Source organism: Seriola dumerili, unplaced genomic scaffold (genome assembly GCF_002260705.1).
Source record: "Seriola dumerili isolate Sdu_G_001 unplaced genomic scaffold, Sdu_1.0 BDQW01001387.1, whole genome shotgun sequence".
Lineage (NCBI taxonomy): Eukaryota > Metazoa > Chordata > Actinopteri > Carangiformes > Carangidae > Seriola > Seriola dumerili.
The window spans coordinates 29,603-45,107 of record NW_019175642.1 but is presented as its reverse complement, the minus strand read 5'-3'; the positions used below and the strand labels follow the sequence as shown (position 1 = coordinate 45,107).

At 41.5% G+C, this 15,505-nt stretch overlaps 1 protein-coding gene across 1 annotated transcript in view; it reads right to left on the bottom strand.

Moving 5' to 3' along the window:
* Nucleotides 1-13,332, bottom strand: part of LOC111238476 (niban-like protein 1) — a 31,679-nt gene extending 18,347 nt beyond the window's left edge. Inside the window, exons 1-5 of the mRNA XM_022768010.1 lie at nt 13,117-13,332; nt 7,974-8,104; nt 5,335-5,463; nt 5,132-5,237; nt 4,820-4,987 (exon numbers count right to left, since the gene is read on the bottom strand). Coding sequence (XP_022623731.1) covers nt 4,820-4,987; nt 5,132-5,237; nt 5,335-5,463; nt 7,974-8,104; nt 13,117-13,171 — 589 coding nt within the window. The 5' untranslated portion in view covers nt 13,172-13,332. The remainder of the gene's footprint in view (nt 1-4,819; nt 4,988-5,131; nt 5,238-5,334; nt 5,464-7,973; nt 8,105-13,116) is intronic.
* Between the last annotated feature and the right edge of the window lie 2,173 nt (nt 13,333-15,505).

Sequence of the window (15,505 nt, the reverse complement as noted above, 5' to 3'; positions counted from 1 at the left end):
TTACTGGAGAGCTATTAAAAATAAAACAGCAGGAGCTTTAGTGGATTCAAATAGACCTTCAATGTGGTTTTTACTTATCAAAGCCAGATGAATAGTGTCTTTGTCCGGCTGAGGAACTGCTTTGCATGAAGCTTCTGTGATGCTACCGGTTCATCCTTTATCGGCACTGCAGCATTTTATGCATCATGACTGACATGCTCTGTATGACTCTGTGTGCTTTAAGAAATCATGAGCAAAGTCTCAGATACATTTCTATAACCCTGACAAAATATGTAATAGCAGCTAACTATATTATAAAAAAATGTGTTTATTCTAACACTCTAAAAAACAGACATTTTGTGTATTGTGTATATCTATAGACGGGTGACAAATCAAAGGAAAAACCAACATTATGTGCCGTTGTAAGGTGTTGGACCACCACGAGCCACCAGAACATTAATTCTACGAAGTCTACAAGTCTACACAGTTTTGATGATGGTGGTGAAGAGCGCTGTCTAACAAAATCTCCCATAGGTGTTCAACTGAGTCAAGATCTGGTGACTGTGAAGGTTACATAATTTTCATGCTCATCAAATCATTCACTGACCCCACATGCTCTATATATGGGGGCATTGTCATCCTGTTTCTCCATTCATTTATACAGGTTTTTCCTTTAAAGGTCCATATTTAACATTTTTCTAGCGTTTTATTTGAAGTGTTGATCAATAAGAAGATAAATTTGTGGTTTTATGAAGCAAAAACCATCTCAATGTAGTTTTACATCTCCTCTCTCAGGCTTCTCTCGGGAGCTCTAGTAACAACAGGTCAGTGGACCAATCAGAAGAGAAGATGCTCTGAGGCTCTCCTCTGATTGGCTGACTGTTTTCTGAGTGATCCAATAAAAATATAGCAGGTTTCAGGTAAACACTCAGAGAAACCAAATCCTGCAAAGTTGGATAGTGGGTCCAGGTGGATGTGGCTTGAGGCATGGCTGAGGGTGGTGGCTGCTTTGTTGTGACATCACAAAGTTACAGAAGTCCTGACAGCTGGTTTTAAGGCTCAGTTTCTGAATACAGGGCTTTGTGCATTTCTCTGTGGACTGAGCACTTTGATACTTTCACAGTATTAATATAGAACCTAGACCTGTTTTATAATCAAAGAACACATGGAAATCTCACTTAATACAATACAGTGCAGCAAATAAGCTTGTATATGGAAGGCATTTTGCATTTGATGACTAAAGCATGAAACTTTCTCCAGTGTTTCTATAAACCATGAAGTTTATTTTCAGACGTGGAGGCATTTCAGATGTGACCTCTGGGACAGGGCAGAGCCCCCGGAGTAACAAGTGTTCACTAATGTGCCAGCTAGTCATGTGATTCCATAGAACACACAGCAGAAGATGTCAGTGTTTTTAATGAGCTACAGCTACCTTAACACCTGGAAATGGTGGGGTCTGCAGCCCCCCTGCAAAATTGGTGCTCTAAGCAAAGTAATGATACATGGCCACAGCAGCAAATACGCATCTTTATGCAATTTCAGCAAAGATAGACATGATTATAATGGAGAAATGGGGCAAAAACTGGAAAAATTCAATGCTTAGGTCAATGACCTCCCAAGATCAGTAGAGGTCAGATACAAATTGCCTCCACGTCTGAAATAAAACCTTGGGGTCTGTAGGTTACACGCTGAAACTTTCATGCTTTAGTCACAAAATGCACAATTGTTTTGCCTACCTGCCCCACTAATATAGGACTTTTGTCACTCATCTGTATATCTCTATAAGTCTAGTGAGTGAGAGGAACTGCAGAGAGGTCAGAGTTCAGGCTGAAAAACCATTTGTTACCCTCTCCGGAAAAGTCTTTTACTGTTTCTGGTTTTCCTCAAAACACCAACTAACTAGAAAGAGGTGAGACTGGGCGTGTCCACACAGGCCAAAAACATGATTACCAGTCCAGACTCACACCAGCCATGGTGACAGTAATAAAACAGCAACACAGGCTTTGTTTCTTACAACATGTGCCCAGAGCCCAGCCTCATAGCTGGAATGTACGGCAGGGAGTCTGGTGTTTACTGAGCATGCCCCAACAGGTAGGCCTAGTTTAAAGTAAAGAGTGAGACGGACTGGAAAGACTCACCGTGTGCTCTAAAGTTGGTGTTTGGTTCCTTATTGGCTGGTTCTGACCAAAACTAAGAAAGGAAGCCCCTTTTTAGGTTGCTCCTCTAACTTTAGGGCTCACGCTGGAAGTGACTATCGCTGATATTAGAGCTGCTGGCATTTACATGTGTGCTTAAGCAGCTTCGCTTTGACTTCATGCAGCGCAGTCGGGTCGTGTAATAGTTATCTATGTGCAAAACACTGAATCAGGTTAAACAACTTTGTCATGGTGGCGATGAGGTTAAAACCAGTGTGTTGTTTCATTCAATACACAGTGTGAAGTTTAATTGTACTGTTCATGATACAGGCCTGTTCGGACTTTAACTTACGGTGGAAACGCTTTACTATAGTTCACGGGTGCTTGCATCTGTCTGAAGGTGCTGAGTGACTCGATGCAGCTGACTTAATGATTACAATGACTCCTTGTGCACGACGATCCTTCCTCCCAATCATTTAAAGCACAATTACAGATAATTTAGCCATACTCTACATTAGCTTCAAGCTGCCAAAACCTAAAAGCTCAAATAGCATTATAATTATATGTGCATGTAGAACCACACGCCTGCATATGTATGTGTTTGAAAATTAGGTCCAGCTAGGGTAACGTCTTGTCTTTGTGGATTAAATCTTCCATATGCAAAAGAATGTGGATGATATCCTGGTTAATCATAAGTTTTAGTTTCCCTAAAGTTAAATGAAATAATGTAATAATGTGGATTTATCGACAATAATATGCAGTTATACTGTTTGTTTCTTCGTTATGTAATAGAAAAACATAAAAAAATATATATTTCCAGTAAATTATAGAATTACCTGTAAATTTTTTTTGAAATGAGAACTTCATTGATACGGTCACAAGGGAATCATTTGTGTGTGAATCTTTATCAATAATTTACGCTTGATCCACAGTCCGCAGATCCGCACCTCGTGCCTTTGCAGTCAGCAGGATTCAAACAAGCCTGATCACGTTCGCTGCAGCAGCCGTTAGTTATCACTGAATCGCTGTAGTTTTGTATTTTAATCTCAACATCTCCGAGTTCCCTGTTCATTCTGATCCTCTGTGTCTTGAGTCTAAATAAAGCACACTGAATGTGAGATCACACACACGCATGCATGCACATAACCACAAAAATGCAACTTGACAAATTAAGGCAGCGAAGTGACTTCCCTGACCTGTACTGCAAAATGCAAATGTAAATATGCCTGCCAATTAAAGCTTTCGTGCGTGATTTGCATTCAACGTGTCATGTGGTGAACAAAGTTTGTAAGCAGACCAATCATTCCTACCATTTTGATTCTAGTACACCAAGCCCCAAAGCTGTCGCTCACAACGTGACACAAAAATGGATTACATCATGTTTTCACGTCCTCTGGCATGTCTCTGCTCTCAGCGTCTCAACACAACGACGCATGAGTCACGCCGTCTCAACAAGAAACTTTAACAGAAGAAAAAAAAGCAGTTCTCCACCCTGATGAAACAAACATTCAAACACACCGCAGCATCCTCCATAATACCGTCGATTCACGAACACAATGATGGCACGCTCACACAAATAAAAGCTGGGGAGAAAGACCTTTGACATGAAGATGTCATTGAAAATGGAAAAGCAGAAACTGATGACATGTTGTAATGTGACCAGCTTTATTTTTAGATTTCTTTTTTCCACATAGTTCGTCATGGTTCTTTAATCTTCTTGCCAAACACCCTCTACAGAAGATGTTGTCACTGTGCACATTAACCAGCAGAATCTACTTTGCTGTTCTTTCGTGGTGTTAAGAAACCCAACACATACTTCAAATATTTCACAATAAAAGCATTCCACAAAAGGAAAGGGATTTGGGCTCAAATAAAGGGTTATTCTGAACGCTGATTAATCTGTCTATTGTTGGTCTGATTAATTGATTATTTGTGGTAATAGTGTCCATCACAGTGTCCGAGACGACATCTTGAAAATGATATTCAATTAGCAATGATTGAAAACAGCAAAAAGCAGCAAAACATCCCACTTAGGGGGCTGGAGCCAGAGAATTTGACATTTTTGTTTTATTTAATTAATCTTTGTGTCTGTTGACGTGTCAGTTATTCAACCAATGGCTTCAGCACTGGAAGGGATTATACTCAGAACGTCTGGAGGGGTTTTATTGTGAAACACAAGGAGAAAGTGTTGAATTTGCATAAACAGCAAATAGCAAATTAGAAAACAGAGAGATTCTTACTAAATATGATCAAATATACTGTGCAAGCCTGTCTCTAATAGTCGCCTGTCTCAAACGAGTCAGGTTCTGTCTTTTGTTGAGTCCTTGCCAGCTACTTTAGTGCTTCAGTTTCTGTCTTGGCTGTGAAACTCTTAACATTTGTATCTCTGATCCAAACAACATGTCACAGTGTAACCAAATCCAAATACATATCATTCCTACAGCAGCATCTCATATTCACAGCTCAACCAGCTCACTCCGATGGCATGTAAACGCCTCACACTGCGACACAAACACACACACACACACACACACACACACACACACACACACACCCTTGTCTGAATCACCAACAAAGGTAAAGAGACATCATTGTCCAGGATAGATGTCGGGGACCTTTTTTGTCTGTATCATTGCTTCACTTCTACTCATTGTAAGCAGAACTGAAGTCATTGTGCGTGTGCTAATGCGTGTGTATATTGTTACCATTGTTACTGTGTCTGACACAGTCCTGCAGCACGGCGTGCCACTTCTTCTGCTCCTTCTCTGTCATCACACAGAAGTAGTGGTGACGGGCGTACGGATGCCACAGGATGAGCGGGAACTGGGTCGCACACTTGATAAACGGATTACTGCCCATTTTGGCCTTGATGCCTACGACAAGTCACATGACAGAACAAGAATGAGAAACTAGAGGGTTTAGAGAGTGAATTTCACACAAGTAGGAAAAACAGCCAGCTGATGAATAAATAAAACAGCTGAGAGAGTCTGTAGATATTCACACTGTTTCTTTCTTACCTGGCAGGCTGGTATTAATCAGCTCTATGTACTCCTCCATTGAGGTCAGGGCCTTGTACCCAGCACAGTTGATGGTTACTTTTGGGTGCAGCCCCCGTTCATGTGCCTGTTAGAGAGATGGCAAACACACACTTAGCTGTTTTAACGTAAGCGCCCGAATCGCCTGATGGGACAGCAGTTTGTTCCAGTAAGAGAAAACTCACTGTTTTGCTCTCGTAGAGGTTGATGGTGTAGCTGTTTGGCACGGACACAAAGCGATTCCTCCACTTCCGATTCTCCTCCAGGTACTGAAACAGACTCCCTGAGAAGATCAAGCGGCCCGCCAGAGGGTCCTGAGGAGCCACACAGACACTCAGCACTAAGGCATCAAGCATTGCCATAGTTTATATGTCATTGTATCTTGTGATACGGAGCACAACAGGTTCGTACATGTTTCATTAATGAGATCAGTGATAATGAGACGAGATAATTACTCTCACATTTTCATATTGTTCTCAGTGAGATCACCTTTAACTATGCAAGAGACTTGAAGCCTAATTTTTTAAACACGCGAGGTGGAGATGTTTACCCAGAAACACACAAGTGTTTACACACGGATGCACACCACCCACTTTGTTTTTAGATTTCCTGTCCTAGATCAAATAATCCTGTTACTCAGACTCAGCTCAGAGAGGAAGGGAAGAACGAGGCAGACGGAGGGGCGAGGCGGAGCTGAAACATGATGTTTGACAGCAGACTGACTGCTGTTTGTTGGTTTGCTACAAAATGTTAAAGCACCTGATTTGATGTGCATGAGCGACTGAGTCACTTGTGATTATCTTCAAGTGGAGCAGAAAGAAAGTGATGATCTTGCACAGGATTATGCGAAGGTTTTCTCTGAAAACATGTTATCAGTTTAAACAGTTTTCACCCGAACGTTTGGTTTTCTGCTGTAATGACACTGATCACCACACTAATGTTTGATCAGCTCAGAAATACTCCCAGCTTGAAAAAAAAGGAGAAAATGCAAATGAGGTGCTGATTACTATAGCAGGTGAAGAAACAAGGGGTTAAACTTCAGTGTTCATTGTGCAAATATTTAACAAATTAAGACAAATCTTTATGCCTCCACGCCGGCGACGGCTAGAGGGTTGTCTGTCCCTCCCGTTCTCGTGAAGGATGTCTCATGCCTTGAGGGAATTTCGTCAAATTTGGTGCATAAACATTCACCTGAACTCACTCAAGGATGAACAGAGTGTGTGATGTGTGTGAGAAACAGTCTCTAAGTGAAGACAGCAGGTTTCTCATTGGAAATTATTCACTGAAATAACACGTCAAAATAGAATATCAGAACTTCCATTTCCCAAAAAAAAAAAATACACTTTTATTAATTTCCCTCAGAGTCTTCACTACATATGTTATATGAGAAGGACTGGGTATCATTCAGAAACTTTCGATATCGGTACCAATACTGATACTGATACTGATACCTTGACTTCAATACCGAATACCGAATCTTAACAACACTTTTTACCAACACCAATGTCATCAAATTCATTTAAAGAAAAAGAAAATTCTAATAGCTATTAGGGTACAAATACTAGTTTTACTTTAGTTTTATTTTTAAGCTCGATCTCTTTACACTCTCCAACGTGTTCATGTAAATAAACAGCCAATCACCAGCATTATTAGATCTTGGTCCACGCGTACTGCCTGCTGATTGGCTCACTGACGCTGATGAGATTTTCTCATTTACTCCTTAGGTATTGAAACGACTACCAATGACTTGGTAGTGTGAAACTAATTCGGTCGGTATCGAGCTTCCTGGCCCTGTACGTGAGTCTGGATACTATGGTATACCTTTAAATCACCAAAGTAAGCACAGATAGATGAGCCCTAGCATGTGTCCTGTATGTGTGTTTGCGTTTGCGGACTGTTGGTTTACATGAGCATAATTTTGCGTTGGTGTCACAGGCACACACACAAGCAGCTGGCCTGCTCATAGTGAAGAAGACAGCAGATGAGCTGCAATAACAGAATTCCAAACAGCATCTCTGCTCATGTGTGAAATCTGCTCCACTTTCCCTCCAGTGACGGAAAACACGGACAAAAGTGAGACCTTCAGTCGAAAAAGACGAGAGGAATACAAAACTGCGCGCGGCGGAGCGGAGCGCTCGTTCATTAGGTGATGTACTGGTACATAGACCCAAGAATGAGCTCATTCATGCAGCGTGTATAACATCAGGCTCTGGTGGTCAAACAAAGCCCATATTGATGCAGCTTTGTTACACACAAGTCATTTAGCTACAAACAGCAGAGTGAATTTGTTCATGTTAGACACCAAAAGCATATTGTAAACACGGCGGAGAGGAAGATGGAGAAATTAAAGTTAAACTATAAACCTGCATAGCAAAGTTTAGATCCATGTTTTTAGGGGCGACCTGATGGCTGAATGGTTAGGGAGCATACAACTCAAATACCCTGAGCAGCGAGTCCCCAGTTAGACTCTCGACCGGCCAGACCATTTGCTGCATGTCATTCCCCTACTCTCTCCCTACACTTCCTGTCTGTCTCTATCAAATAAAAGCTGTAACTGCTCTATACTGTAAATGACAGCCAGCAATAATAGAAAAATTAGACGTGATAAAGTCGAAAGATAAACCGGAATTATTCTTTCACATCCAGTTTCATATGACATTAAAGACATGACAACAACTGTGTTTCAGAAATGAAAGAGATATTAAAGTCCATTCACAGACAGAGGCCACATCCTTTTTTATTATTATTATTGTTGATGTCTTTCATGCTTCTGTCCGACGAGCAGGTTTGAGTCTCTCTTTTATAACAGAGACACTGAACTTGCCTTTCTGTGAAGCAGCTGTGACTGCGTCCCTCCTCCTCCTTCTATCTCAAAGCGGACGCTGTTGAAGAGAGCGACGGCATACTGCTGCTCGTACACATCACTGAACTCCTTCATCACATCTCTGGTCCGAGCTGCGGGGGGGTGGGGGGGGGGCATAGACATGAGATAAACAAGATAAACGAATTATTACACGACTGACACAAACTGTCTCATGTTTTTTTTTTTTGTTTTTTATCGCACTTTTATTAAAATACAGTCGAGAGCAGACTGTTGTGTTCCACAGTTTGCGTTAACAAGGCCATGTTTTGGTACAGTGGAATTTATCAGTGCTGCAATTTAAATGTCTTTGTTAAACATTAACAGAGTGTGAGTGGAGAGCTGCAGTTCTCTTGTGAAGACACACTGTCTCTTTGGGATGGTGAGATGAAGGGTGTCGTATCAGCTCTTTATGAAAAGTGCCGTATAATAAAATTTCAAATGGGCCTTTTGGACAGTGAGTCCTGTGCAGCACCCAAAGACATACCTACCATGTAGCATCAGCACAAATCTCTCTCTATCACGGCTTCTGGTAAAAGTCATTAGTAAAACTTGATATAAGACATTTGAATGTAATTAATTCTTGGCAAACACTATGAATAAATATTGATGAGAGAGTTCTGAATGTTCTCTCTAGATTAAAATGTCCTGTTCATCTTGTTGTAGCTCTTCAGTGAATCATTAATGTTCAGATTGTGAAACATTAAACCCAAGACCACAAGTTTTTATAATTACACCACTGAATCAAATGGAAATACTGTAGATGTGCTGCCAAATTCAGCCTGAACCTCAAGTTATTATCGTTATAAATTTTGTGCATTTTATACTGTTGGTTGGACAAAAGGAGACTGCTATTGTTCACCGTTTTTTTAACATGAAATGATTATTCAATAATGAAAATAATTGTTAGTTGCAGTCCCAGTTTGAAGTCGGAGCAGAATCTCCCAGAAGGGATCAGTTAAATTGAATCATCGTTTTTTCCCCAAATCCTTTCACTGCCTGACTCAGCATTTCTTTTCCACCGCTCTCTGCAACAAGCATCCTAATAAATTGTGCAAGAACATGCAGGCGGGGACATGAGCTTTTCCCACATTCCAGTGCTGGAAAAAAAAAAGAAAAAGAAAAGAAAAAAAAAAAAAAGTGAGTTTGCGAGCCGATCAGCGTGTTTGACTCCGTCAGCAGCAGACAGTGTTGACTATGATCTGTTTATGGAAGGGACGACACAGGAAGGAGGGAGCCTGGCCTGCAGTGGGAGAGCAGGAAGGAAAGAGCTGACAGGACAGGACAGACAGAGAGGGAATGTGGAGGAGACGACGGGACAGGGACACACCAACCTATTAAAAACACCATGTCATACCAGGAGGAGTAGAGTGGACAGGTTAGAGGAGCACAGGAAGAGAGCGAGACGTCTGACTTCTCTTAAAATGGAAAGGGTTTTGCAGAAAAATGTTAATAATGCTCAAATTAAGATGCTGAAAAAAAAAGAAGCACTGTTTTGGTATCTGCGCCAAAATAGTTTTATCCTGGCTGATAGATGCCTATGAGATGGAGAAATTGCTCTATGAAATGTATCTAGAGCTCTCAGCGCAGTGTGCAGGATTTTTGGTTTCAAATCACTTTGTCACTTTTTTTTTTTTATTTTCAATTGTGGATATCTGACAAAAACTCTCTCTGTCCTGTGTAAACTTCCACCAGATAAGTGACGGTTAATGGGGCCTCCACTCCGAACATGGAAAGAGTTGGTACTTTCCACTGGTCGTCTTGCTCTGCCAAAGTCAGCAGCCTGGGAAGCTGTGCACGGACAGCCTTTTAGGCACTTGGAAATTGGAATTTGGGAACAAAGACCACATCATAAAACACACACCCAGTCCTCTGTTTCAACCTGTGAAGGCATGTTAAAAAGGTTCAACTGTATCCCTCTATCTGCTCCAGCACATATTCTCCATCTCCTTGTGCTCTGCTGATGGCGCTCTGTCAATGAGGCCGTTCCTCCCGCTAAAAATGCCAACATCATGGTGGTGCTGCAGGAAAAGTCAGTAGGATTCATCCTCTTGGGACCACGAGTGTCTGTACAAAATGTCATAGCAGACCGTGACTGACCAACCATCCTTTGACCCAAACAAAAAAAAAATACCTCAATCTCAATATACAGTCATGTAATCTACTAACCGACCGACAGGAATGCAGCACGAAATGATGCGTTCATTTTATGGCGCCCGCTTTGGACGTTTTACTCTTGTGTATTGACTTGTGTTGTACGACTCGGTAGGTGTTATCATCATAGACTCTACACACGTCAAAACTGATGTCGCACTATAAGTTTATTATATCCATGTCGTACAGTGTGGCCTCGAATAAACTGATAATACTGCTGAAATCTCACAGTATGTAGGCGCCTTTAGAGGCCTGGAAGAGAGCATGTTTAACATGGTGTATATCTTCACATTACATTGAATAAATCTCAGACAATATTATATTGATTTATTGCCCACTTGTACCTGCCAGGACCATAAACACAAACCACCACTACTCATGAGATTGTATGTTCAAATTCAACTATGAAGCACAGGAGTAGATACTTCATTTCCTTTGAATATGGACAGAAAACACAGAACATGTTTCAGCCTTTCAGAAACAAACCCTCATTGGGAAAACCCACTGAGTTGACGACGGAAGCTAACTAGCAGAGGAGGCTGAACTTCATCCGTCTTTCGGGGGTTATGACTGTCTCACTTGAATACTGTATATCTCTGTAGTCCACCAGCACCTGCGCTACACAAAACAGTGTACAAGCTGCATCAACTGTAACACTTCTGACTGGAAAACCAAGATCAGTTTGTGTTGAAGCAGACGGAGTAGCATTTTAGCCAAATAACCTGTCTTCAGAAATGTTACTTATCATCAAAGGCATGACTAAGATGCTGACATAAGCTGACGCCTCATGTCTTCTGCATCATTCACTCCCTGCGCTTTCTTTCTTGTTCTGCAAGATCTTCCTTACAACTGAAACCGGCAGCGTTAGTGTGTGGAAAAACGAGCAGATGACCTCGTCTCTCTTAGGCAGGGATGATGGGACATAAACTGTGTAGGTGACCACCACAGTTCTGATTTGCATTTGTATGTGTATGTGCATCTCTGTTGTGTAGGCTCACACGAGGGAGGAGATCATTTTGTGAGAATGTGCTTAGGCAGCGAGGATGAAGAAATCACCTTGCAGGGAGGTGCACAGTCCAAACAGAACTCCCAGTGAAGAAATGCTGAGTAGTCTTCACACACACACACACACACACACACACACACACACACACACACACACACACACACACACAGACCATGTGCACACCTAAAACCAAAGAAGATTTGTACCTTGTACTTTAAAGGACATGCTATTCATCCATACGTGCAAAGGAGACAACAAACGATCTTCAGAGAGACGACACAGAGGGAGGGTGTGTGAGACCCAGACAGCAGTTTCAGCTATTAATCCTGCGACATGTTTGTACCTGCTTTACCTCTTCAGCTTCACCTAAAACCTCCTCCTCTGCCTCCTCCTCTGACTCAACTCCATATGTATCTGGTTCTTAAAAGACTGAGAAGCAAGAAATGTTGCACAATTTTAGGTATTCTAGCTGAAAACTTAAAATGATGGTGCTTCTGTTTTCAGCTGTTCAGAAGTTTATGTTTTTATTGTGTAATATAAACGAGCCACAGATTTCCCAAGTAGGCCAAACTTTTCTCTTGTCATTAAAAATAGCCGCCAACAAAATTTCCCAGAGACCAATTCGACATCTTCGCATAGCAGGTTTTGTCTGATCAGCAGTTTAAAAGTCAAAGATATATAATTTTTTTCTAATGATATAAAACGGAGAAAAAGCAACAAATCCTCACATTTTAGAAAGATAGAACCAGAGAATATTCCACATTTGTCCTTGATTTAAATGAGTCTTTATTTCGATCATTTCACTAATACTACTGCTGCTGCACTGTTTCAACAATTCTGGGCCCAGACTAGTCAAATACACAATAACAAACACAACTGATGAAACCAGAGAAACAAACCATAACCACATGTGGCAGCCTCTAACCCTGTTATTCTTCCTGTTTTCAACTATTTCTGAGAGTGTTTCTCCGTCTCATTCACAAAAAGAAGCAACAACAAACAAACTGAGTGTCTGGACCTCAAGAACATAATCTTTGGTTTCTGGAAGTGGTTTCTTCATGCAAGTGCCAGCGCACACACACACACACACACACACACACACACACACACACACATTTACAATCCTGAAGTTGTAGGAACATCCTATCCCCGCCTAAAGTGACAGTTCCTGGAAAGCACGAGAGGATCTGAACACCAACTCAAACATAAAAAAACATGCCAGTCTTGTCCCTTCTCCTGAGTTACTCTGAACCTGTGATTCATTGTCAAACTGCTTCTAGCGATGACAGTCTTATAATTCCAAGGAAGCATCTACACATCCCTGCACTCTTCCTCTGCCTCCCTCTGCTCCCACTGCCTTGCTGAAATAATCACACAGACCTGCACAGTGCACAGTGGGAGGCTGGAGCAATCTGAGACCTAAATAGCAGCCAGTCCCAAACTTATACAAACATGCTTCCCTTTGGGAAACCTACTTATTATCTCTGAGAAACAGGCCCGCAGCAGAGCTGGGATTCAGAGGAGCTCTTTGAGTGGAGCAGAGCAACAATACACTGTTATAAATGAGAGGAGAACAGGCCAGGGAGAAGTCATTCAACACATATTACAGTCAGACTTTATGCGCAATTCCTGCACAGAGGGTTTCAGTGGATTTCTCCCCTTAGGTTAGACAGACAGCTCAGTTTAAAGGAAGTTTGGTTTAATCTAAAATAGAGTTCACTCCAACACATAAGCATGAGTTTTACAGGCTGTGATTCAGGAAATTCTGGCAAAAAGAGCGTGTGGGGATATATCTCTACCGCGGGACATTAAAACTTAATAAAGTTGTTACAAACTGTATAGACATTTCAGTGCTCTTTTAGATATGATCAAAATAACTTGAACAACTTGAAGCCACTTGAGTGTGTGACAAACTGTCTGCACACAGCTCAGACTCCTCTCTCTTACCTGTAATCATCTCCCGCCTGTTCTCATCCAGGTGCGAGGAAACCACGTCCCCCATGGTTCCAGGAGAGCCTAACAGATCCTGCAGGTATCCGAGCTGCTCACAGATTGTACTCCAGGTGGAAACAGGGCTTTGGTGATACTCGCAGCAGTCTCAGATATCCGTCCTGAGCCGCTGAGAAAGCACTTCACTGTCCTGCTGGGAGGCGCACGGCTCTCTCTTCGCTCCCGCTCTCTCTAATGGGGGAGGAGGCGGACTGAGGCGAGGCGGCGACTCCCTCGCCGGTGAGGAGGAGGTGAACGCTGGTCTGTTTCACAGCGGCAGGACACACCCTCTGGGAGTCATCACTGGTCCAACGTGTTCAGTCGGCCCTGCCAAGGGTGTGGCCAGAACCAGGAGCTTACAGTAATAATAAAATACATTCAATATTTACTGTGCGTGTGATTGTGATTTTTTTTTTTTATTATTTGGCGTTAAGTTTATAATCCATGAAGGTGGCATTAAAAACACCGTAATGGTAATGGTGTCCGTAATGGTGTGCCTTATTTTGAAATGATTCTCCATCCTGGATTTAATTGATTTTAATAAAGGCCATGGAGGCCAAAATGAGTTGATTTCTATTAGAGGTTCTGCCCAGTGAGGAAAAGGGTTTATCCATGATTCCCGGTGTTGGTGTGTTCCTCCATGAAGGTAAATGCTGCCCCCGTGTGGACTGTTTGATAGTGAAACGGCTCTGTATTAGGCCAATAAATGTTTTAAAAAAATATGCTAAAGCTCAGAGTAGATAGTTGTGAAATAGCTCTACATTTAATAGGAGACCAAGTGCACTATACTCATAATGTCCAATGGTCCTTTAAAACATTTAAAGTGTCCAAAATCAAATTCAATGTGAAAGTCACCAAATTAATCTAATATTCAGATAAACTATAGGCAATCAGTGAGTTAGGAGTTCATTGTTTACTGTCTCCATTTGGCAACAGCTGCTCTGGTCCATATGAAGAAGGTGCATTAATTAATCAACTATTCTTTAAACTTATACAATAGCCTTGACATTAAAGCTATAATATGTAACTTTTCAACATTAAAATGTTTAAAAATCATTACACCTATGTCATATATTTTTTGAGTTGTGTACTTACATTATCCCAAATGTTTCCAGCAATTCTCAAACCAGAGAACTACGTGATTTCTATCATGGTAATGGTCTGTTTCATTTGCTCGGCTGTCAGTGACGTCGCGTGCCCTATGCACATGCATTTGTGGGCATTGTAGTTGCCTGGCAGAAGCTCAAAATGTACTTTTATCTAGTTGTAAGCCACATACACTTTTTACACCAACTATATATCTTAACCAGATGGAGGATTTTAGTCAGCTCAGCTCCCAGCTGCTGGAGACTTCCTGTGTCCGCAGAAGAGCTTGGGCAAATCACTCAATTTTTAAAAAGAAAAGTGAACCTGCTTTATTCATTCACTGGTTTTAATCCTCTGGTCCGTATGTTATGGAGAGGAGGACATCCCTGCGGATAATTCGGCTTCCGGTAAAAACTTCAGTATTGATTTCCTGAAAGACTGAGCTTTAGGGTAATAATGGTGAAGACAACAACTCCCATCATCCCATGCTGTTTCATTCACCTCTTTGTTATTGTTTTGATTAAGAGACTCCTAGCAGCAGAAGTTACATACTGTGCCTTTAACATGAGTCAGCTCCACTGGTGCTGAAACAGTCATAACTTCATTAGCTGATCAACATTCAATTAATTGGCAATTTCAATGAACGATTGCAGTGATAAAGCAAAGTTCTAATCTCACTGATTTCAGTCTGTCTGGTACCAGGATGTGGTGCTTTTCTGTGTTTCACATCACTATTTTGGACATTGTTCAAGAAAAATAGGGGTTTTGAAGACAGTCTTGGGTTGTGGGAACTTATCAGGAATAAAAACAATAATTACAGCAGCCATATCTCCACCCATTAAAACAGTGTCAGTAATTACCAAAAACAAGAAAAACCAAACAAATGACATATAGAGACGCTTATAGTGATTGTTTTCACACCCTCTGGTATTTAAAGCAAATACATACTAACTTATATTCACTCGATGAATGGCACGTTTCTAGAAAGTAGGCTCTAACATCTCATCTTTTATGATGGCTGAACATAGGATAGGCTAAATTAAGTTGGGGACTTAAGAACAAGTAGAAGGCTGTAGATGGTGTTTTGTTAATAACACAGACCTAATCCAGGACGGCTGCAGTAAATAGTTCAAGCTAATAAAACGCAGTCGCAGCCAAACGTCCAATACCACCAACGAGGGGATGATGCGGAAGGATACGCAGTGACGTTTCCTACTGGAGGCTCCTCCGCAGCGATGTGAGGTGAGCGGAGAGAAGGGGG